This window comes from Parasteatoda tepidariorum, chromosome 5 (genome assembly GCF_982258835.1).
Source record: "Parasteatoda tepidariorum strain Cologne lab strain chromosome 5, Ptep-v5.0, whole genome shotgun sequence".
In the NCBI taxonomy this organism is placed as follows: Eukaryota; Metazoa; Arthropoda; class Arachnida; order Araneae; family Theridiidae; genus Parasteatoda; species Parasteatoda tepidariorum.
In genome coordinates, this window is record NC_141759.1 from 39,047,930 (window position 1) to 39,073,865 (window position 25,936).

General features: G+C 28.3%; 2 protein-coding genes across 12 annotated transcripts in view; one reads left to right on the plus strand and one right to left on the minus strand.

Moving 5' to 3' along the window:
* Positions 1 to 522: 522 nt before the first annotated feature.
* Positions 523 to 23,965, minus strand: Rad23 (UV excision repair protein Rad23). The gene is made up of 8 exons (XM_016062109.4): positions 23,757 to 23,965; positions 13,507 to 13,585; positions 12,280 to 12,359; positions 11,819 to 12,021; positions 10,318 to 10,501; positions 8,504 to 8,594; positions 3,249 to 3,628; positions 523 to 998 (listed from the first exon to the last, which is right to left on the minus strand). The coding sequence occupies exons 1-8, from the start codon at positions 23,820 to 23,822 to the stop codon at positions 888 to 890; spliced, it is 1,194 nt and encodes a 397-aa protein (XP_015917595.1). The 5' UTR covers positions 23,823 to 23,965; the 3' UTR covers positions 523 to 887.
* Positions 23,966 to 24,234: 269 nt separating this feature from the next.
* Positions 24,235 to 25,936, plus strand: part of LOC107447246 (sperm-specific sodium:proton exchanger) — a 49,435-nt gene continuing 47,733 nt past the window's right edge. For 9 of the 11 annotated variants that reach the window (XR_015433691.1, XR_015433690.1, XM_087163716.1 and 6 more), the window contains exons 1-2: positions 24,235 to 24,333; positions 25,207 to 25,366. Coding sequence is in view for 9 of the 11 variants with exons in the window: in XM_087163716.1 (XP_087019842.1) it covers positions 25,234 to 25,366 (133 nt within the window). In the remaining 2 variants the exon portion in view is untranslated. Of the gene's footprint in view, positions 24,420 to 24,481; positions 24,581 to 25,206; positions 25,367 to 25,936 lie in introns of those variants that run through there. The other 2 variants (XM_087163713.1, XM_087163714.1) reach the window with 2 other exon arrangements.

Genomic DNA, 25,936 nt, shown 5'->3' on the forward strand with positions numbered 1-25,936 from the left:
GTATTTAAGTATCGTAGTGTTTTTTATAAAAAAAAATTATATGCCTTTAATTCACATCTAGAGTACAGAAATTTATTCCTTCGATAAAGCTAAAACATTTAAGTTCAAAATAAAAAAATAATTTTGTCTCGCAGGCTGATAGCACACACACAAAAATTGATTGAATTAATTTGTTGCGTTTATAGATAATAATTTTTAAAGGAGAACCAGGAATACAAAATTATTTTGCCAATTTCACTCTAATCAGTTCAGCACATTCATCAAACTCTTTCAGAATATCTATGTTATTTTGAAATAAAATTGCTTTGATTTCAAGACCTTTCTTGAAATAAAATGCAAAGTGTGCAGCACTGACTGCCCTATTGAAATGTAAATGTTTCTTTTCAACAAAGAAACTTTCAGTGACCCTGGAATGACCACCCACTATTCTTAAAGAGTTTCTTGAAACCGTCTCAAATATTTATGTACTTAACATTCAAACAAGAATATTAGTTTTTTTTAAGAATGAAATCATAGACGAAATTTCTTTAAAACAAGTTTATTGCAGTAAGCAAGCTGAAAATGTCTGAATAAAATGTATCAGAGCTTGCAAATTCGAGAACAAAACTTTATTTCAGTTAGCAAAAAAATATTTTTTTATGTAATGAAATCAATTAACATAATGTTTAACGAGAAACGAAATATGTACATATGCATTCAATCATATAATGATCCAATGTACTCTATCTTCAAGTTTAAAATATTTTCATCAAAATTAAAATAATTTGTTTAATAATAATAATTTGGTAAATTTTTCAAAGGTTCTAGATGCATCAACTTAATAGTAGATAACAGAAGTATAAAACAATGTTCATTCTGCTGGATGTTAATACATTAAGTAATATAGATCAATCATCAAAGTTTTGAGACAAAAGGAAGTTAGCAGCAAGATTTTCATTCTTGTCACAGGCATAATAAGCTTGAATTACCATGTATTCAGGAAATCCCAAGGCTTTTAACTGAAAAACAAATTAGGAAAAATTATAATTTTACATCAATTAACAAAATTTTAATTTTCAGAAACTGCAGAAAATTTTCATTTTAGTTGATTAATTTACAATACATAATTACAGGGGTAGAAAAAAAAAATTTAGTCACTGGTCTGTTTACATGTCTTTTCCAAAATACTTTTTTTCTTTTTTGAAAACCAATGGGCCACTATAAATTTAGATTTCTGAGATAATTTATGCCAGACTTTTAATAGGGATATATATATAACTAAGCACTGGATATAAAGTTTTCCCCCAGGTTTGCATTTAGCAACATTCATGAGAAGTTTTGCTGTTGTTTCTAATCTTTCACAATATAGCCTCAGCTATATCAAACCCATGAGTCCAAACTCTTTGGCAAAGTCACAGACCAAAATTGGTCAAAAGAGAATGTCCTCAAAGGAAAATTCCAGACAATCAATGATGTGTGACAGGGAAGCAGGTTTCAATTTTTACTTGCTACACGTTGAGAAGATTTTGAGCCTTAATTCTATTTTAAATGGGCATTGATGGATTATGAAACTGACCCTTGAACTCTAGAGAACCACCAGGGTTTTTTTCTGTCAAACCAGTGGCGAACAGGAGGTTTTAACCTTAGTTGCCTATTGAAGTTTTTCTTCAGAGAGAAAATATCTTGATAGATAATGAGGTAGTCAGATGGTGCCCCTTTTAGCCAGGCTATCTGCGACTTCATTACCAGGCATACCAACATGTGACGAGATCCATTGTAAGAGGACAACTCCAGTTTTGGTGCGGTATTTCAATTTGATTATTTCTGTGCCTACACGCTTAGTAACCAGATTCTAATCCTTTAAGTTTTGTAAGGAACTGCAACTGTAAGTCAGGATCCAGATGTCACCAGAAGCATTAGCTCAAATACATACCAAAGCTCAAAATGAAAGAAAAATTGTGATCAGCATTCAAGCAGACACACATATGGCTTCAGAGAAGAAAATTCAACAGGATTGTTAAAGACCTTTATATTATACCTCTGACCGAAAGGGCTGCTCTTTTTTAATCTTTGACTGTTTTTTCATTCAGATAAATAGGCAGAGGTTCAATTTTGATTTTCATCACTTTAGTTTGAAGTATTTTACCACGTTTGATTCTCTTAGAAGACTTAAGGGAGGTAAATCATTCTTATTAAGCGCTACAGCATTCAGGCAGCTGTTTCTTAAGCCTGTGATGATGCAGCTGCACTTGATTGAACATGATCTAATTTAAGAAGTTCGGAAGGAGAGGTACTGGAAATTCATATTCAAGAATATGCCTGATTAGCATGATGTACATTGCTATGAAGGATTAGGCACCTGCACCCCAGTCTCTACCAGATATAAACTAGAGAATAAATTACACTCTCGTTTCAACTAAGGTTTCTTTTCTCCGGTTTTCACAAGATACCTATTTATTAAAGAGACCTAAACGACCTAAGTTCACCAAACATGTACATGATTTTATTTTACTCATATAGACTTCCTTTATATGAGTGGCTACAGCCGGAAATAATTTAAAAAGAGGTACAGAAAGATTGAAGAAATATGTATGTAGATGTTAAAACAGGACAACTTACTAGTTAAATGTAATAAAAAATTAAAACATTTAAAATTTCAAAAAGGCTCATGAAAGATTTTTTTAAATGTTTCTAGGTTGTAATCCACTTGTACATGCATAAACATTTAAATATATCCTTTATTAACCTTACATTAATTATAAAAAATATTTTAAAATAAATAGTAGAAAAGCTACATAAAATGAAAAACGTTTATCTTTTGAAAAATCCCTTTTCTTTGCAATGTCGAAAATGGACTATTTTTTTAAAAAAAATATTACAAATATGACAAATTATAGGGGAAAAAAGGTTAAAAAATATATTTATTTAAAATTAGACTTATATTAATTAAAGAAAATTTTATAACTCCTCTTCTTAATTATGTGCTTTTTGTTCTGTTTTATTCAACAGAAGAAAAAAATTTTGAAATACTGCAATAGTTGGAAAAAGAATAATTTTTCGTAGATTGTGAACAGAGAATGGAAAAGCTTTTAAGAATTAAATAAAAAGTAAAACCCATAAAAAATTATGCATCCTTAACGTAAAGAACATATTTTTAGTCTATTAAACAATAGGATTTCAATACAACCTTTAAATAGCATACACAATACTATAATACACAGACAAGAGAATTTCATGAAAATGTAAGGAACACTAAACCATCTTCTTACTCTTTCAATGGCTTCTCTATCTTGCGGAGAAACTTGAACTGAAGCTACTTGGCCACCACCAATGGTAGGTTCAAAAGTTATTCCGCCAGCTCCACTAAGAGCAGCAGCAGCAGCAGTTGCAGCAGCAGCACTACCACTTCCTCCTCCTCCACCACCCCCACTTGCAGGAGCAGCAGTATTGCTAGATTGCCCACCACTCGCAGCAGGCTCATTTAACATTCGTACAAAGGCCTCTTGATTTTGAGATATTAATAATAGTAGTTGTGGATTGTTTTGTCCTATTTGCTGCAGTACAACATTTAGTAACTGAGGATTATGTTGTATCACTTGACGCATTTGCTGAAACTGGGGTTGAGTTCTAAGAAATGCTAAAGGTTCAGCTGAAATGAAATTTAATATCTGTTACAATTAACAATGCTTTACTTAAACATTTTTCTTATAGTATAACCATAATAAGAAATATCTGAAAACTGCTAATAAAATTAAAAATATAAAACAATCTTTAATTTTTTAAAGCAACTATTAAAAAACAATTTTTTTCCCCACTACACATTACATTGAGTGTAGCATATTATACTTTGAAAATATTTAAAGAAAAATTAAGCATAACTATCAAGAAAAAATAATAGCTTATTTTAATTCACACAATAGCAATTCTGTAATATTTGCTTAATTGTCTATGAACAGAACTATTTTTTAAAGATAAAGAATATATAATTGTCCTTCATAAATAAGATGAAATTTGAAAAATCAATGATTTTAATTTGGGCACAATCAGGGATGGTAAGCCACCTCCACAGTTCTCCCCCTTAAAGAAATTTTTCCCCCCCAACCAAAGTGGAAAAAATAGAAAAACTCTTGGTAAAGAAATATCAATACAGTGCAACCTCGAAAATCCGGACTGCTGGGGGTTTGGAAGGTACGGATTTCCGAAATTTCCGGATTTTAGATACCTTACTTGAATTGTTAGAATTATCGAAGTTTCGAATTTGCCAGGCCGATTTCGCGATTAATCACGCGTGTGTAGACCTCCGACGTCAATTTTAACATAAATATACTCTTTAAATAATAAATAAAAGACATTAAAAATCAAACTTTCGTCATATTTCCCCCACAATCGATCGTTTAGATAACATAATATTAGCAATTAAAACTAAAAATATATGCTTAAAACGCGAGCTGAATTTCAACTTATAACCGAAACAGATGCTTCTAGACTAGACTGTACCAGCTGATACTAATCCTTTTTTGTTGGGGGATGAAAGAACTTGTCCCTGCTTCCTAATCTTCAAGGTTAAGAAAGAACCAGTTTTCTTTCATCACAAGGAGGGAAAACAAGGAGATGGAAGAATTCCTCCTTCTGAGGGGATTCCCTTTTGTATTCTTTGTTATTTATACAGAACTGATAAGAATGACTGGAATTTCCTTATCTGCTATGAGCTTTCATTCATTCCCCACCTCTACCTCTTCATCTACTGCTTCATTGTTGCAAAAGAGTTGTGGGATTCCCCTTCAGGAGGAGGGGATTTCCCTTTATATTCTTTGTTATCCATACAGAGCTGATAAGTATGACTGGAATTTCCTTATCAGCTATGAGCTTTCATTCACACCCCACGTCTACCTCTTCATCTACTGCGTCATTGTTGGAGAAGAGTTGTGGTTTTGCATTAAAATTTTTATTCTAAGCGATTTTTTTAAATTTTTTTCTTTTGAAATTTTTTTCTGAGGAACTGGACGTATGAGTCCGGATTTTAGAGATTTCCGGATTTTCGAGGTCATACTGTATTAAAATTTTAAACAACTTTTTAAATATTGTGAAAACACGATATATTGTATAATACTACAAATCACACACAGTATTCACAATTGCAAATAGAATATTAATTTTGATAATCAAATTTTGTTGTCTAGTACTCATTAGCAGACGTGCCAACCTAGCAAAATTAACATTCAGGAGTTTCCCTAACAAGAATTCAGGAGATTTCAGGAGGGGTAAAAAAAGGTGCATGGTATGCAACATTTGGCACTTCTAAGGAATTTTAAGTAAAAAATTTATTAAATATAAGAATGCAAGAAATTTTACACACTAATAGAGCAATAATTGTTTAAAAATATTAAATGGAAATAAAATAATTAAACACAGATTTAGCAACACAAAACTATATTAGGTAGATACTCTTTAAATAAATACCATTTCCTTAATAAAACATTATTCAAAAACCCGACACTGTAATAAAAATACACAAAAACTTTTAAAAAATAAACAAATTGAATAAGTATTTTATTTTAAAAAACCAATTCAATACTAATGTCCGTACAATAAAGAACCAATTATCCGGGATGCTCGGGACCATCGCTATCCCGGATGTCTTAATTTCCCGGTTTCCTGGATCGACAAAAAAGTGTCGTTAATCGATGTTTTATCAAACCCAAATTACAATGAAAAAATGTAAACACATTTTAAAGTAAGAGAAAAAAGAAAAGCACTCCTAAATCTAAAAAGGAAAAAAATTGTAGAAAAATAAAATTTAAAAGAATAAAAAAATTTGCAAGTTTAGACAAGAAAAACAAGTTTAAAAATAATTACGATTCCTAAATCAACTAATAAACAAAACCAATGATTAAATAACGGAATATATTTCATGGGGGGGGGGGGGCGAAAATAAAAGGAAAACCTATTAATCTAAATAAAAACAACACTTGAAAATTATCGAACCGAAACGATAGTTAAAAAACGGCACTAGCATAAATATTAAAACCTAGAACAAGGCAAGATCAACGGACTTTAAAAAAAAAAAAAAAAAACTAATGAAAAAATTTGGTAATACAAATAATTTTATTGAGTGCAAAATTTATCATGAAAAAGAAAAAAAAAACGTAGTGGAATCAGAAAAACGAAACTGCAATCTGCTTCATAAAATAATTGTATGCTTAAATTAATAAACAATTCTCCTTTTTTTTTTTTTTTATAAAAACGCGATTTTTAATTAAAGCAGGTGTGATTCCACATCAAGAAAAACTTGCGAATGATACCGCACTTCCAAAGAATCAAAATTTATTCAAAAGAAAAACATTTTATTTTTATTAATCGATGTCAAATAGATAAATATATTTTTCTCTTTCATCTTCTGTTCACCGATATGCATGTGCAATGCATTTTCCCCACCCCCTCGTAAATCAAACTAGCAAACGAAATCATCATGCCACTCCTTTGAGTTTAACGACCTAAAAGAGAATAAAGATCTAAAATCTTCAAGGTCGCGGAAGAAATGACGTTTCTCTGGGTAAACGGGGAAAAAAATTCTTCCCTTCCTCACATTTTCCTCTACTCAACTTCAAGGATTAGTCCAGTTTCCGCTTTTTTTTTTCATATCGTTTTAGTTCAAAATGGCGGGAGAACCGAGCAAATTTTTTTTCCGGATTATCTGGATACCAGATAAATGGTTCTCTACTGTATGCATGAAAAAAAGAGTTGCAGACTTAGCTCTCCGCAATTAAGTCTTGCTAAAGTCATTGGTACATGATTTGTTGAAATTGATCCATACTTCCGTTTCGACTTAAGACATCCTTGAATTTTTTTTTTTTTTTTTAAATATACGAAGACTAAACGAATAATTGATATCACGTTGCTAGTTTACGAGCTTGTTGAAAACCGTGGAAAAATACGCATTAAAAACTATAAAAACAGCAAGATACAATATCAATTCCAACTATCGAGAGTACGAGTTTCCCCACTCCTGAACGGACGTCACTCGATAACGACATGTGACGTCATTGCATTCAACTCCACACGAAAGAAGAGGAAGATTTCACCCGCCCCCAGTGTAAGGGGGCGGATGAAATAGGAGTGTTTTTAGAGGTAACGTTGAAGAGGGGGGGAAATAAAGCATGTTCAGCTACGCTTCAGGCAGATGGTAGTTTGATAAGAGGGGATGGAATTCAAGCTGAAAGAAGATCCATGAGAAAAACTTACCTTTGCACTCGCGGAAAAATTAGGTAATTTTGAGTTTGGCCGTCGATTGCAGTAAAATTCGGGAGTTTTTCAAATCAATTCCGGAGGGCGGGAGAATAACTCAAAATTCGGGAGACTCCCGCAAAATGCGGGAGAGTTGGCACGTCTGCATTAGTTTTTAACCTCCAAAATTTTTAATACAGATATCATGTTTACATACCGAATCACAAAATTATATAACTTAATTATAATTTCCTTAGAAAACCAAAAAAAACTTTCGATTTTTATTCACTAATTATGAAATCTCATTTTCAAATTAATGATTAATTACATAATTTTTTTTTAAAATATTGGATTGGGGGCATACACAACTTTAAAGCTTTTTAAACATTCGAATAGTAAATTTCGTAATTATTCATGAACATTTTAAAATGCATTTTCAATTTGTTTTTATTTTGAATAAAACTTGCAAGCTCTCAAATATAAATGTTACATTTTTTTACTTCACATATTGGTTGCTTTACAGTATTTTGCTTATAATTTAATTATTATAATTTTAGTATGACAATTTAAATCTCTATATTTTATTGTTAAATAATATCAGTTTATTGAAAACAAAATTACAATCTAAAATTTTTAAAAAATGAATTAGCATTGAAAAACTTAACCAGTTGAAATTTTTTCTTAAAGAAATAATTTTTAAATTAAAAATATTTTAATATGATTCTTTTAGATAATTGATTTTTTAATTAAAAGATGCAGGAAAGCTTAATTATACATAATTTTTCTAGGTATAAACGTAAACTTTTATTTCAGAAAATAATCTTTTTTTGAAACAATTAAATGTTGTTAATTTACGTAGCACTAGAGCTGCACAATGGGCTATTGGCGACGGTCTGGGAAACATCCCAGAGGATGATCCGAAGACATGCCATCACAATTTTGATCCTCTGCGGAGGGGATGGCACCCCCGCTTCAGTAGCTCGACGACCTGCACACGAAGTTGAGCACTTTAAGGTAGAACAGTTTAACGAGGACCAATAGAGCACACCCTCGGTCCCTACGCACACTGATACAAGTGGTCACCCACCCGCACACTGACCGAAGCCAGTGATGCTTGACTTCGGTGATCTGCTGGGAACCGTGTCTTAACGATCAGTCCACTGCGGGACAACAATTAAATGGAAACATTTTTATATATATACTAAATTTTATACATCTTAAAATTTTTTTTTTCAATGCAAAGAAAAAGAAATATTAATAAAGTTTAAAAATCATTGGAAATGTTAAAAGCAAAACATACCTTCATTACCAGCAGGAATTTGGATAGTACTAGGCTGACTTTCACCCTGTGATTCTTCTGCAGGCTCAGCATTCTCACTAGGAATCATACCCTAAAGTCAATCACAAATACAAAAGTTGTTAATGAAAAGTAATCTGAAACTCTAGCTAGAAATTAAAAGGAAATAGCAACCTTAAACAAGGAATACAAAAATTAAACTTTTTCAAACTTTCATAGGTTGCACAGAATAGTATGTAATTCACCCTCTTACCAAATACCAGGTTAAACAGAATACAAGACTTTATCGCCTGTCAAATATTTGGACATGTACTTTGTCATATAAATCACTAATTTACAAATTTTTTTTTTTTTTTTTACCATTGATGAAAAAATAACTTCATAAGTTATCAATACTAACAGGCTACAACTGAATCAATCAATGCAGAAGGAATGCAAGATTAAGATAAGCAAACATTTTCTTCTTTTTCAACACCAAACAAATCCAAATGCATTAGTACATTAAGTTTTACACATTTCTTTAAAAAATATTTCTAATGTTTATCAAATTGACAACTATAATTTTGCAAGATACTTTGATAAAAGTTAAAATAAGTTAACTTCAAATCAAACAGCACACGATTTCCAGTTACTGCAGAATTATGTGAGGGGAAAAATTTATTCATGTTGTGTAATACTACTGAAATATAATAAATGGTTGTAATGTAATAAATTCTTAAAAAATAGTATTAAGTTAATTAAAATAATCAGCTACATATAAATTTGTTGAGAGATTATTTTAAGAACAATTGACCACATACCAAGATTATCTCTACAAACCTTCAATATCAGACAGGAAATTACAGAGAAAAATAAGAGATTTATGAGAAATAAAATTAAAATAATACATTCATAAAATAATCAAGACTGCAGTCAATATTGTGTGCAACAAATTCATTAACTAAGATCTACAAAATAAACTATTCATTTAAATATGAAATATATAAATGGCAAAATTAAGATCCTTTTGTTTGAGAAATAATTTTGAAAAGAGCATAATGGAAGTTTTTAGTACTGTGGTCAATTTTAGTCATCCTAAGATATGTACAGAAATGCCACTGCAGTTTTAAAAACAGTTGAACTTAACACGGGTAACTAAAACTTCAGGAACATTATTTCTAAGTCAACAATTAAACCATAATAGAAATTACAGTTTAAAATAATTATATTAAATAAAAGAACTATTTTTTATAAATATATTCAGTATTTTTCACTTCAAATAACTACTTCCATTGTTTCAAAATGGTACTACTTTTAATTTGAATAACTTTTCACAAGGAGAATATAAGGATTAAAATTGAAATTTGATTACTACTAATCTTTTTAATCAGAATGAAATAATTTATTCAAATGCAATTAAATACTTTTTTATTAGTTTTATCAGCAAGAAATGTATTTTTTGGTGAAATAATTCAAACTTTAAATCAAATATAAAATTCAATTTAATTTTCTAAAAATAGTAAAGTAGTATACAATAGTCCCAAATTCTACCTAATAAACTTTTATAAAAATCTAATAATTTTTTATTTTTATTTATAACATCATTTAACAGTATTAAAAATTTTGGAACAAATGAGTTAGAATAGCTAAGGTACCTCAATCACTTTATACTACTCATGGATGGTTGTCCAGGATAATAGAACAAATCCTTAACAATTTTGGAATCTGTATGGAAATCAGTTGTTGTAAAAAAAAAAAAGAAGAGATAAGTCAGGGGAAATCGCAGATCAAAGGAAGAACCCTGTGCCTAATAAACGAAAATGCTTAAAAACACATACCGAAAGTAAATATTCCACAGCTCGATCTGGATTGTTAAAACTTGCTCTAAGTGCACGCTCAACATCATCTCTTTCGTACCCCATCTCCATTATTTGAGAAACCGTCCGCTCATAATCTGCACCAAGAAGAAGAGCAGATTCAGCTGCAGATATATTTAATGCTTCAACATTTACACTGGGAAGGCTGAAACGGAAAATACAGTTGAAAATAAAAAATTACAAACATTGAATAGTTAGATCATTCATATATATATACAGGGGTTGGACAGAATAATGGAAACACTTCCATAATAGTAAATTTTTTCATACATCTACAGAAATACATAATGAAATATTTTATAACATCAGAAGTGTTTGGATCATGCGATTTTTTATACATGTCAATGAAGTTTTAGAGGAGTGAGGGACCAACAGTAAATTACAAATGGAAAATAATGTTTTTGAACACCCTATGCCAAAAAATGTAGTAATAGATTTGTAACAATTACTAGATGTAGAAATAATTAAATAATTTTCAATAACTATCTACAAGGATATTTATTTAAACTTTAAGAAAGATAAAAAAGAATATATAAAGAAGTTTGATATAAATACATAATTCTAGACGTAGCTACAGATTAATGAATATAATTTACCTATTAGCATATATACTCAAGTCAGACGTATGATACCGAATAGAAGCTTTCAATCCTAAGTCTGTTTTTATTAAGTTTACATCCCTTTACATTGATAGAGAACATGGTTAATACCTTCTTGAAAGTAAACCTCCCATGATTCACAGTTAAATCATGAGGACCTATGGAGTTGATTATTCACAATTGATCACCTATCAAATGTCTGAATAATCGTTTCGTTTATATGAACACATCAAAGATTATATTTCTGTTCTCTTTTTTATCCAGCTGTGTTGTGTTAAATACAGTCTTCAAATTGATAAGAAAATTAAAGAAATTTTCAATGGGGAAGAAGCATTAGGAGCATTTAAGTCATCATTTCAACTTGAGGGGTGTGGTCCAGATGAAAAGATCAAAAAGTGCTGGTGTCCGAATTATTTCAGGAGAGCAGTATCATTTTCTCTCTCTTTCTTTTTACAAGGATAAAGGAAAGTGACAAGAGAAAGATTGATTCTTTAGTAGTGAAATAGCTTAACAATATTTTTAGTTATGGATAAGGCAAGAAATTTACATGTTTTAAAAGTGGTGAAAAGTTGCATTCAATGCAACTTAAAGAAGAAATAGTTCTTTTTTTTTCTTTTCAAATTTAGAAAAAAGTAGTGTCCAGTTTCGGTTATGGGAGCGTCTGTTTTGCGGAGAATGTATATAATGGTTTATGCATAAAAGATTCCATGGTATTAAAAATATGTCTGTATTGTGAGACGTACGTTTAGCAGGAGTTTCCATAACAGGAGGTTTCACTGTATATACAGATTCTTCCACGAAAGATATATTGAACAAAACATATAAAAATTTAAAATTAATTAATCAAAATAATTTTTTTAAACCTGGTATCTGAACTTTCAGTCGATTCTTTTGGCTCAGCTGTTTCTTCACCTTTTGCTTCAGCAGGTTTTGATTCTACTGCAGAAGCTTCAGGGTTTTCCTTAGGAGTTGGGGCTTTTGCAGGAGTTTGACTAGCAGGTTTAGCAGCAGCAACAGCTGCTGTGGCACCTGCAGACGTACTTTCTTCTTGAGGAGAGTTTTGAGGCTAGAATTGAAGAATGCGCAATTATTGTTTAATAAGAAAAACCCGATAAAAAATCTCAACAATAAAAACAAACAATACAACAATGAAAGGTCATTAAAACAAGAGAGTGAATGAAAAATACACAAGAAAATGATAAAGAAAGGAGCAATGAGAAAAATCATAATACACCCACCTATTGCATGTTCCAAATAAACAAATAATATAAATCAATGAAAAATCTTTAAATTTATTATTTTTTTAAAAAATATCTTAACTTACCTTTGTTACCATAATAACAACAAATTTCTTTTCATCAATATCATATTCTCCAATTTTTGTGTCATCACTTAGAATTTTGCCTGAAAGAAGATGAGATTAATACACAGAAAGATGATGAGATAATAGATAATTAAAAATGTCCAATATCTTTTAATTTAAATATAATTGTTCAACAAAGAAAAAATATAGACCAGTGTTCAGCATTCTTCAAGAAGAAACCTATAGTTTGTCTAAAATAAGAACTCCCCTAGACATTGTCTGGATCTGTGGTGGTGACTATAGTAACAAGGTATAACTATTTCAAGTTCGGGTGCGGGGATACTGTTTTGGAGTAGTTTCCTCTCGGGTCGGCGAGAGGAAGGGAATCATTTTCTTCGGTCTATTGTGTTAGTCCTAGAGTGAAGCTACCCTCTCTAAAATGTGCCATTCTTGTTTCCGTAGCACCAGGCAACCTCAGACTTTGTGGCGGGAGGACTTCTTAGCTTAGACAAACTATATTTCTTCCAGGACATTAATAAAACTGGAGAAAAAAAGTAGAAGTGGAAAATCCGCAGGAACTTTAGAATAACCAAATAAACAGAAAATTTGTCTTAAGTTGAGATATAATTGAACAAGTAAAAAGTATTTATTGTTTATTATTTATCAGTTAGAAAGTTGTTTAAATTGTTTGGTCAACGTTTAAAATTTTATTATCTATTTTAAAAGAAATATTAAAATTTTTTTTTGTTTCATTTACAGCAACAAGTATTAGTTATATATTTATTTAAACTTAAATATCTGTTACTGTAAATAATGATAGTAATAAATATAAGGATCATTTCCAGAAGAAACCTATTTCTTCTAGAACATTGTAAGAAACTGGAAAAAGAATCTTTTAATGATCAATACAATTGTTTTGGAATAACTACTGTAAGATCAGCTTAAATTTAAATAAATAAAATTTAATGTAGTAAAATAAAGTTATAACTTTTCAATATAAACTTTTTATCGAAATTTTTATATTTACTTTTTTTTCATAAAATATATAACCTATTATAATAATTATTTTTAAATAGAGAGACTTATGAAATCCTAATTTTTCTTAAATAAATATGTAAATTATTTATAGATAAATTTTTTTGATAAAAATTAAGAAGTTGGGCAAAAGATGTAGCATTACTAATATTAAAACATGACATTGACAGTTTAATAAATAGCAAAAAATTCAAATGCCAAAAATTTTATTACCTGCATATATTAATTTCTGACAGTTGGCTGGAAATTCACCGCCCTTGTGAGCTTCAATTTTTTCTTTAAATGTTCTAACCTATAAGCAAAACAATTATATTTCTGCTAAGTTGAAAATAACTTTCTCATAAATAAAAATAAGGTGAAAATATTTTTTTGATAGACATTTTCACGTAATATAATACAATTAAATAAAAAAGATAAACTAACGGTCTCATTAACACAGTGTTATGCCAGCTACCACTTTTTTTGCAAAATATTTTATACAGAGGTTCGCAATTAAAAACTAGAATTAGAGCAGAGGGTGCACAACCTTTTTGAGTGAAGGGGCACTTGCACAACAGATTAACTAACGAAGGGCCACAAGCATATTAAGCCAAGTCAGCGGCAAATATGGTATTTTTCATATAAACGTTAGTGTTCAAAGTACTAGATGCTCACAGAATGAAAGTGTAAAAAAACATATTTTAATCAGGGTTCGTGATTTTTTTGATTTTTTTAAAAAAAATCAAAAGAATCAGATTTTTTTGATTTAAATCGGATTTTTTTGATTTAAATCAGAATTTTTTGATTTTTATTCAAATACACTGTATGAACTTTAATTTATGATTAAAAAAAATTAAAAAAGTTTAATCAAATTAACTTAATATTAAAACTATATTGTACCAATACTTTAGAAGCTCTAACTAAAATAATTTTGCATTATAATACATGGCTTTGAATGCATAGCAACCATTTTGAAAAAAATGCATGATTAAAATTTAAAAGACTAGATGAAATAGAGAATTTAAAGAATATTTCAGGGGTCTGTTTTGGTTTTTCTGAGAGGTACCTATTTTGTGAAAATTAAAATATATATTAAAAGATCAACACAAATATAGTAAAAATATGGATTTATTGTTTCTTACGAGACACAAAAATAAAATTTTAAGAAAAAGTATTTTGTGTGACTATTCTATCATTTTTCCTGAAGTTGAATTTGTAAAGGTACCGGCTTGGACAGACCCCTGTGCTTTAACTATTAAAGCAAAGTTTCAGTTAGCAAACCATAACTTTAATTTAAAATTGTGACTTCTTTTTTTTTTCTCTTGATTTTTAAAATTACAAAATAAATGTAGCAGACTGTGTTTATAAATGTAGCCATTCATCAAAAAATAAATAAGCATTTAATCTATATATTTTTATATTAAAATATTCATTTTTAATTCTGTATGAAAATAGATAAGTTAAGCTAAAAAAAAAAATTTAAAAATCTATGTACTCATTGGAATTTTTTTTCACTTTTTTTCACAAAATTTCTTTAGAGAAAATCAGATAATGTCAAAGATACTGTAAACATATTATGATAAAAAAAATACCAGTTAAAAACCCTACTGCATCAAATAGACATCGAAAGAGTTTGAAAGAGAAGAATGACACTATATTAGGAAAAAAAAAACATCTGAATTCATCAGCCCTTTCCCCCCCCCTCTGTTTTTGGCATATTAGGGTAATTTCTTTTTAATATAACCTCAAGCTTCAGAAATATACATTTTCCACCAATAAAATATGATGTAGATTTTAATTCACGCTTTTTCATTCAAAAGGTAGAATTTTAATTAACATTATTTGTATTATTTTTTGAAAAAAATTCATGTTTATTAATTACTTTCTACAGCTATGCAAATCTATATTAAGACAGCATTAAATGTTTACTTTAATCTATACTTTCAATCTCAAGAATCAAACGATTTTTAAAATTGTAATTTCAAATGTGTTGGAATTTAACACACACCAAGAAAGTAATTTTGTTAACTAAAATTAATTAATGCAGCAATTTATTTAAATTAAATTTTAATACTAAAAAAAGAAAATAATAAAAGTATCAAAAATTTAAAACACTGTTTTTTAACTTTTGAAATCAATATATATAGATAAAAAAAATTAGTTGATTTAAATCAATGATTTTTTTAAAAAAATCATTTGATTTAAATCATGATTTAAATCGTGATTTAAATCAAGCTGATTTAAATCAATGAACCCTGATTTTAATTAAAGATAACTTATAGGGTTTAAACAAAACTATTATGTACAAAATAAGATTCAATATTTATTTAGTACTATATTTCAGATATTTCTATTTCTTGAATTAATAAACCTTTTATGAATTTTAAATAGGAATTGTTTTCTTTTTCACTTTTACTCAAAAAAAAAATCACCTAAGCTATTAAAAAAAAAAAAAATTACAAATTAGAGTTCTTCTCTAGTTTTCAAATTTCAGGTTGCAGTAACATTGTATAAAAATATTGGGACTCTAAATATGAGGTACAAATGCACAGCGCTTACAGTAGAAAAAAAAGAAGAGAGAAACATAACTCATATTTAAGATGAAATATGCACAAATAAATAGAATAAAAAAGTGATTAATTAAATGTGCGATAAAAAACTCATGTGTCGTAATAACAGAATCGTGAAGATAACACGGAAAAACATCGCAATAATTGTTATGATGAAATTGGCACGAATAAAACATGACAAGTTATTATTTAAATGCATGCTTTAAATTTGTGTGTTGCAATAAAAATCTGAATTTTTAAAATCACATGGGAATGCAAAGCAAAAACTGTAAAAAAATAATTAAACTTGGATTTATGATTAAATCGGTGAAAGAAAAGCACAGCAATAACTGCTTATATATATATATAAAAGCAGTTATTGCTATATATATATACAAAAATTTAAATTTATGATGAAATTGACACAAATAAAGCCCAACAAAAAGTGATCAATTAAATGTGATTTTTAACTCACAAGTCATAATAAACCTATCAAGATTTCAAAAACCACTTGAAAATTGGTTACTAAAAAAAAAAAAAAAAAAAAAAAAAAAAAAAAAAAAAAAAAAGAGATTGAAGCCTCATTCAGGCTTACAATAAAATTGGAAAAATAAAGCTAGTCGAAAAGTGATTGATCATTTTCACTATGATTCCTGCATCATAGTGAAAATGTTTTTATTTATTTAAAAAGAACAAGTTGAATTTCTTAGAAAAAGTGATCGAGAAACAGATTTAGAATAGTTCACGTGCAAATTGTTTCCATAAAGCAGTGTTTCCCAAAGTGTGGTACGCGTACCCCCAGGGGTACGGGAACAGTTCAGTGGGGGTACGCGTTCTTATGCGAAATATCTTGCAACAAACGATAATTTCAAAAAATTTTATTTAAAAACATGAAAATTTACTATTGCGTATTTTTCTATTAGCTATTTTTTGCAGAGTTAGCAGTTAATAAATAGTGGTGTCAACAGCCAGCTGTGATTTTTAATTTTCGTGCAATTTTTTTATGGTAAAATATTTATAAATTTTTTTTCGGGGTACACAGTTTTACGAAAAATTTAGAAAGGGTACACAAAAGTCATAAGTTTGGGAAACACTGCCATAAAGTGATACTCAAATAAATGACTAACATTTTTTTTTATTTCTGAAAAAAAAATGATCACAAGCCTTTGCAGGTAGTTTATCAGCAGTTGACGGGCCGCAGGTTATGCACCCCTGACTTAAAGACTTTTTCTAGCATTTAAAAAACCTAAGCAAAAGAGCTTAAACAAAGTGGCATTTCACATGAATTTTTGAATAATTATAACTTTAAATCAAATTTACAAAACAATGAATCACATATTAAAACAAACTTAACTACTAATAAAAGAAAATTTTTCAAAAAGCATAGAAAGTACGCAACCCTGAGTATGAAGCATGCCTGGTCACATAATCTGGTTGAAGAGCACAATGATCAAAAATATAGATAGACTAAAATTGTCACAAGCACAGTATAACTAGTCACAGTCAAAACAGCCAGTGTTTCTAAAACCTTAGAGCAGTCTTTAAAAGTGAGAACATTTTTAGTTCATTTTCTAAAAGAGGATGCAACTCTGAATCGCTCAATTCATTGCTCATAAAAAAATAACTTTCTCGCTAATGAAATAAGGAAAAAATACTTTTTCAGACAAATTCTAAAACAATTTAGAAAAATTTGTTTTTTTTTTTAAGTAATTTTTCTAACACATGAAATACACTAAAAGGTTTCATTAACAAAACCATAATGCATGTTAAATATTTTTTAGTAAAATATTTGAAACATTATTTGTAAGCTTTCATAACCTAGCAGTTACTGAACTGACTTATAATAAATTTTAAGCTTTTTAACTGTTTATTTATACCTAATAAAAATTATAATATAGGATTAATTTGTAAATAATATTTGTTGAAAAAAGAAATTAATTTAAAAAACTTACACTTTAATACAATTAAAGGGGAAGGATTCTGATCAGGGGTCTGTCCAGGTTTTTCTGACAAGTACCCACCTATTTTGTGAAAATTTAGACATAATTTGTGAAAAATAAAAATATTAAAAAATCCACGCAAAAATATAGATTTATCATTTCTTACGGGATACAAAGTAAAATTTAAGAAAAAGTATTTTGTGAAGGTACCGTTAAACAGTAGTAAATTTGGCCTGAAAAGGCCCCTGCTGATAAATCGAATTTACAGCAAGGTGGAAACTTAAGTTTCATACTTTGTCTTTTCATAACCTCAATTATAAGAAAGATAAGGTATTTACAACAAACAATTATTTAAATAAGTATTTTTCTTCTTCTAGATATCTTAAGTTCTTTAATGCAACTTTATAACTAGAAAACTTCTTCAGCAGATATTTTGTTCTTATGTACAGGTTCAAATTTCAAAATATTGCCTACAATAAAAGGCTTTATTCTCTAAAACATTTCTTTTTATCATTTGTTAAATTGTATAAGAAATATATTTAATCTTTGACCTAAACCAGGGTTGAGAAGTTTTTGACAAGTACCAAAAACTCAAAATTTTGTGGCAAGGATAATTATTAGCTATTATAAATATGAAGTATTTATAAATAAACATACATATAAAATTACAAGTGATTGATCAATTATGAGTTTGAATAATTTTAACTTTTTGTTTTGACAATTACTGTCAAAAATCCTAATTTTGATATAGAAAATATTAAATAATTTAAATAAAAATGAGGAAAAAGTGCAAATTATCCAATCTGTTAATTTTTTAATTATTGATAATAAAAATAAAAAACCATTATCTTCATTATTTGCAGTGTTTTCACTACAGCGCGAGAACGCGAGAATCTCGCATATTTTTTCCTTTTCTCGCAATAAAAAATGAGAAGTTCGCACACTCTATTGATCAATTTCAAAAGGAACGAATTTTGGAAAAAATTTCGTCTTTTGCCATTTTGAATAAAATCCGTTTAACTTCCTTGATCTTTCATTATTTTGAACATTGGTCCTTGTTATCTAGCTTCCCTATTTACCAGTATTGTTCAGAATCGATGCGCAGAGCAGAACATCACACCCCCGAACCACGGAACCCCTTTCAGAACACATTTCTCTGCAACCGCGTGTTCACCGTAGGTAAGGTTTCTTCATGTAAGACGCTTACATTTTTTGTGAATGAATGTAAGATGGATAAATACCCTGTTAAGGCGACATCTTCTACTCCATAACGGACAAATGAAAATGAAACGAATGTCGGTAGAAAGGTCAAAACGAAACAAATACGGATATTTTTCAGCCAAATAAATGTAATAGCTGATGAAAAAGTAGATATCGAACATTTTCCATTTGATGATGCAGCAAAAATATTCAATTAGAAGATGTTAAAAATGTATTATAATTAAAGAAATAATTTTTTTCCAAGTCTATTCGTGTTTTTTTTTTGTAATTTTTAGAAATCTCACCCTATTTTTGAGAAAGTGTGAGAAATTCTCTCCCATTTTTTTTCTGTACTGAAAACACTGTTATTTGTAAAATTAATTTCCATTTCTTCCCGTTTTGACTTCTTTCCCTTAGCATGTGATTACAAGAAAATAGCCCTGTGCACCCCAAGTTAATTTTTCAGTTTCATTTATGTATGAATAAGAGCAAAATTCAAAAATATTATTTTGGCTGAGCTGCATAGACTAGAAATTTGACATAATATAACAATAAAATAACATGTAATTAAGAAATTGATTCGAATAACAGTGTACTAAATATTGATAGTAATAAGTAAATAATCTGTAATAAATAATCTGTATTACAACATGGCCCTATATCTCTCCTTAATATTGACTCATAATATTCAAATTGTACCACATATTATATTACCGGGTACTAGTGTACCCCACCAGAGGAAATAATTATAGGTTTATTAGGGGGTTCACAATGTGGCCCTATAGGTTACTATAATTAAACTCTTGAGATGATTGATTTAAAAAAATTATTAACTCATTTAAAAACAAACATGTACATTTTTTGTAAATTATATAATTAGTCTACTTATGAGGGAATATATATAATCACAATTAATATTCATGTACTTATAAGCAGGAGTGCAAAAAATTCTCAGTAGGGATGTAACGAATATTCGTCCACTATTCGGTTTTCGGCCCTTTTGCCGAATATTCAGCCTAGCCGAATACTGAAGTTATTTGGCTGAATAAATTCATAATAACAAAGAAAGATATTTTTTTAAATGTGCTTTTAAGTATATTTAATCATGAATATTGCAGAGTTACATTTCATTGCATTAATTATTAGAAAATCTAACAATTACTCAATTTAAGTTGCATAATACATAAGTGTATTTAATAATGTTAAACAAATAAAAATGTTTTCTTGTTGCAAATTTATCATCATATGTATTTAAACAAGCATTGGAATCTTTTACATTAAATACAAATATATATAGTTTGTTAAATAGAAGTGTGAATACTATCTGAATCGGCAATTAAAATGTATTTGTGATTCCCTTAATTATATCTATTTATCAATAATAGCACTAGAAATATATGATTATATAATTTTTTATTATAAATGTAAAACATTAATTATCCATTTAATGGATGTCTTGATACTTAGAGAAACAAGTTACTTAACAAGCTTAATTTTCGGGGTTTTAATAATTTTTCTGACAAAAAAGAAAGTTAAGAATACATTTAACAGCAGTAATGAGTTCCTATTTTAAATAAAATAGCATATATATTACAAGTATAACTATAACTAAAATATGCTATTATTAATTACTTAGATTTATAAAAGCCATATTGCCTTGTTATTGGCATCAAGATATTTAAATTATTACAAAAAATAAATCAAGTTGTTAAATTTTTTTTTAAATATACAAAGAATAAAAAAGCAATTTTTTTAATATTTATTTCATTCTTAATTTAAAATTTGAGAATTACTTTAATTACAAAATTACAATCAAAAGACAAATTTTTAAAAAGTAAGTATTCGGCCACATCACTAATCTCAGGGTCTAATATTTCTAGGGTTGGCAAGTTTTTGACACATGACGGTTTTTACCGTCATGTCAAAAACCCATAGTTTTGGTAAAACTATTTTTATTTGAGTTTAACTGCTTGTAATTTAAAATTAATTCATTTTAGGCAATAAAATTAGAAAAAAAGTTGTTAAAAGATATTTAAGAACAGATTCTTGCATTTTCCCAACATGATTATATTAAAACATACTATTAGAAGTAAAATATTAGGATACTAAACAAAATTTTCAACATTTCCGAGCATCATTTTGTTTGGCATATTACATTACTGAAGAATGTCAAGTCATTCTTGACTTAGAGTTTGTTATTAGCTACAAGCCCTGTGGCAGAATTTTTCCGAGCTATCTGCGACAAAACTCTTCAGCACTAATATTTTTCTGCAAGAACTTTTAATAATAACAAGCATATATATTACTAATTTGAAATAATAAAAGCTCTGTGTTTATAATAAAAAACATAATATATATATTTTTTAAATGAACATGTAATAGTTTTTTATTCTAATATTATGGTGATATTCTTGAATTTTATTGAGGGGGGGGGGGGTAAACGCACACATTATTTCCCTCTTCGCATTTTGTAAATAACCATCACAATAAAAAAAATAATTAAAAACCATAAAGTCCTTCATACTATTTGGCAAAAGAAAGAATCATGTGAATCGGACTCCTCAAATGCGTGGTTCGCTTCAAGATTAGATTGTTGCACTTAATAATATTATATTAAAAATATCGGATTTAAAAACTAAGGAGAAATCAATAGTAATAGCTGTCAAAAATTCGACACAATTATTACCTTAAAAAGTAAATACTCAAACGCACGATTCGAATGTTCCATATTGCTTGAAATATATCGGGATATTTAAAAACCACATGAAAATCAATATTCCTAACTGCCAAAAATACAATCGAAACATTACACCGATTTATGATAGTATCGTACGGCGTAAATTGAAAGCGTCAAAAAGTGATTGCTTAAATGCATGATTCAAATATTCCTTTCAAATTTTTCTGTAGAAAAGAAAATTAAATTTTTTTTTTTGCTTTTCAAAAGAAAAATCTTTCTGCAAGAACTCTGCGACAATGTCGCCGTGTCGCTGCAATTCTGCCACTGGGGCTACAAGTTCTGAAAGTTTTGTTTAGCTTATTTCTAATATTTAAGAAATGCCAAATTTTAAATTCTTCTTTTTAATTCTTGAATTTGTTAATAGCTCCAAGCTTTTTTGTTTATTTGTTTACTTCTAACAATTAAGAAGCGAAAAATTTTGAATCCTTTGCAAATCAAGCTATAATAATAAAAATAAGTATCACTATTTTCAATAAGTATGTAACAATATTTCTATATGAATGTATATCCTTCTATAAGAATACATGTATATAGTTGCAAAATCAATAGCTACATTCATTTATAAAGGCAATTATGTGAAAATAATATATTGTCCGCTATATGCCATAAATTAAAGAAAACAGTAGGTTTTTGACGGTTTTTACCGGTAAAAACACTGTTTTTACCACTGTCATGTCAAAAACCAGTTTTTGACGGCAAAAACCCAACCCTGAATATTTCCCCAGAACAAAGTTTTCTTTGGATCAAAATTTGGATGTCCGAATTTCTTACAAAACCTCGTTTGCAAGATCATGAACATATTCTGCTTTTTTGCAAATAAGTAATAATAAATATTGAGGATCAAAATAAATTTTATAAGTTGAGATCAGACATTTATTGACGAACACTTTTTACTCAATCTAAAAAATCAGCTTAAATTGTGGCCTAAAAGAATAAAAATCAATATTTATATTAATAATAATTAATGAATTACCTATTATAGAAACTGAATAGTTATAATATAGCAAATAATATTGATCTTAAAGTATTAAAAGTACCATGCATTTAGAAAAACTAAGTTTCAATAATTTTCGCTATATATTTTATAAATGACAGATTATAAATCATAATTATAATAGTATAGTGAAAACTTTAGGGAGTCACCACTTTCTGTTCCCAAGTAAAATGGTCATTAATGGAGGTTGGTTGTTTTTAAAATCTTTAATATCTAATAAAATGTCCTCAATGACGACAACGAAACTTGACCCAGGTTTTTCTAAGTTTTTGTCAGATTTCGACAGTTTATTACACTTTTCAACATGTTATGTCACAAATCAGTCTTTGACGTCAAAAACCCAACCCTGAAAACACTACAATGCAACACAAGTTTAATATGAATACACCAATACAAATTTTTAAGTTTTTGACATAATGGTCATATTTATGGTTAAAACAGTTTTTTTAACACATGCCAAAAAACCGAAAACCATGCTCTTGGAAAGCAAGTACAATTCAGACAAAAACTAGATTTAACATAGCTAGTTTAATGACAGACATAGCTTATAAGTACAATATTTAATTTCAACAAGAAAGAGTATGAAATCTATAGATATCTAACTATAACCGGGCTCTATTTATAAAACTTTCAGCAGTACAAATTTTACTTACCTTGATATGAGTTTACTGGGGTTTTCTACCAAGTACAAAATATTGAAAAAAAAATGCTAACGAATAACTAAATGAAACATTGTACACACTTATAGAAACCTGGTTTGTATAACAGAAGCTATAAGTTAAGCGAGAAAGATAAGAGACAATAAAAGAACATTTGTAATCGGATTGCATTAATTATGCTACTTTAACTGAAAATATTTAAAAGTGATAACTCACAACAACAAATTCAATTCACTAAACCCCCCAAAATAATTAGTTTAACATTTCATTTCTGTTAAATGATCTCAAATATAAAATACAAATTAATTCGGGGGGTGCTTGGGATTAAAGAGACACGGCAGTTAAATGTATTTATTTTGTACCATCCGTCAAGTCATCAAAATAGAATGATTTAAGCCTACATACCAACTCCGATTCATCCACTTCTATTTTGAAAGTCTGTTGTTTTAGAGTTTTCAAAGTAATTAACATGGTTTAAAACTGATGAAGAACAACTACAAAAAATACAAACTAAAACTTCCAATGAACTCTAAAAAAGAAAAAACTTTCCAAACTGCACAATCATTCGAAGCGTGTTGTCGGCATTGGATTTAACGTCATTGCCAGAAATTTTATTCTAATATAATATACAAATCCAAAACATTTTGCATTCTTTTGCTAAATCATTTAAAAGCCGATATAAAATTTATATTACATTGATAAAAATTTATTAGTTTCTAAGAGTTTATTATTGCTAGTTAGTAAAATAATTTTGTGTAACTTTTAAAGAAAAAAAAAATGGCAAGTCAAAAAACCGATGTTCAAAATATTAAACTTTTTCTTCGGAATAAATTTAGTGATCCCGTTTCGAATATTCGCGTAATGAAAAATAGAAGGCAGATGTCTATTTAAAAAACCATACAGTCGCGCGGTTTTTTTCGAGACTTTAAGTTTATTTTGCGGATAACCAAGTTCTCTTTTTGATTTCTACCTTCTGTTTTTGGTACTTAAAAATACTGCAAATTTTTGATGTGTATAAATAAATAAAAGACTCTTATTTTATAAATTAAACTATATTTAAGTTAGAACGTAATTAAAGCTTAATATTCCAAAATAATTTTTGATAATAATTTTTAGAAACATGATAAAAATAATTATTCATTTTTATTTTTATAGATTTAAGAACAGTGGTATTTGATTTAAAAATGCCCATGAAGAGGCTCACTAACTCACTCCTTTCATAAAATATAGTTTGTTTCTTAAATTTTCAATTTAAAATATTGTCTTTTACTCTATTTTGGTATTCATGTTTGTTTTCCTCAAAAATAATTGAATTCAATATCAGAAACTGAGTCTAAAGATGTAGTTTTTGGATAAGAAATAAATATTCGTTTTATCATTTTCCTTAAAAATAGTTATTTGCTTTCTATTTACAATGCAGTTTATTATTTAACTTTTTAATGATGTATTAATTATCTATGATTAGTTCACAGTGTACCTTAATTGTTTTTTAACAAAAGAAATTAATTAAAAAAATGTGGAAAATATTAGATTTTTGAGACAATTCCATACCTGGATCCTTATTCCGCGAACTACAGCAGCCAAGAGCCACTGACTAGTTCTTGTACTTGTAGTTAAATAAAAAAAATATATGTTAATTTTGAGAAAAATTATAGGTAATAAATATAAAGGAAATATTCTCACCTTATTATGCCAATATTATTTGCTGCCTATATTTTTTAAGTTTGACTCCTTTTCAAAAATAGATTTTATAAAACATAAAAGTTTAATCTCTATTTATGTATTTATTTTCCTTTATGTTTCTATTATGTACTAAATTCACCTATAGTATTAAGATTTTTTTTGTTATTTTTAGGTTTAGCAAAATTCGGCTCTTGCTTTAATGGGTAATGAAACTAATATGAGCTACTCAGTTGCTGAGAATAAAACTTTTAACAGCTCTAGTTTTTTTTCTGAAGAGTATTTGTCTGGAGCTAGAAGTGTACAATTCATCATGTGTTGTTTATTTGCTGGAAGTATGTAATCTTATTAAATTTATCATAAGTCTATATATTTATTACAGTAATTTATCGACTTTTTTTAAAAATGATTTGTTAGCTAATTTTTTTAATAATTCTGTACTTATGTTCTGAAAAATCATTAAATGTAACCAATAAATGGGCTTACAAACACAAATTCATTTTTCTCACAATGTTTAAATTTCTAATTTGAAGATGAAGTTTACCAGTTAATGTAGTATTACATTTTGAAATGATTTCTATCTATTCAAATTGCAAATTTTAAAGTAAATGACACACAAAAAAAAAAAAAAAAAAAAAAATTAATAATGTTTGAAGTACCAAGTTTCTTTGTGTCTATAAATAATTAAAAATATATAATTTTATCAATAATTAGTTATACTTTTTAAGTTCTTAAATTAGCCTTCATATGGCAGGCAAAATATTTATAATAGATGGTGCTGCTAAAGTTATATGTCTACTTTGTTGAAAATAAACCAAGAAAAGTTAGTTGATTTTATCTGTTGGTCCTGTCGAGTTATTATGTTGAATAAATAGTAAACATTGTCTCATCAATATAGTATCAAT

What these genes read in the sequence shown, in the direction of transcription:
- Rad23 (XM_016062109.4), bottom strand. Translation starts at nt 23,822, where the DNA reads ATGTTAATTACTTTGAAAACTCTAAAACAACAGACTTTCAAAATAGAA. An exon ending in AAGTGGATGAATCGGAGTTG is followed by an intron (nt 13,586 to 23,756) that starts GTATGTAGGCTT and finishes TTTTGCTTATAG; the next exon opens with GTTAGAACATTTAAAGAAAA. An exon ending in AATTCCTGCTGGTAATGAAG is followed by an intron (nt 3,629 to 8,503) that starts GTATGTTTTGCT and finishes ATTTCATTTCAG; the next exon opens with CTGAACCTTTAGCATTTCTT.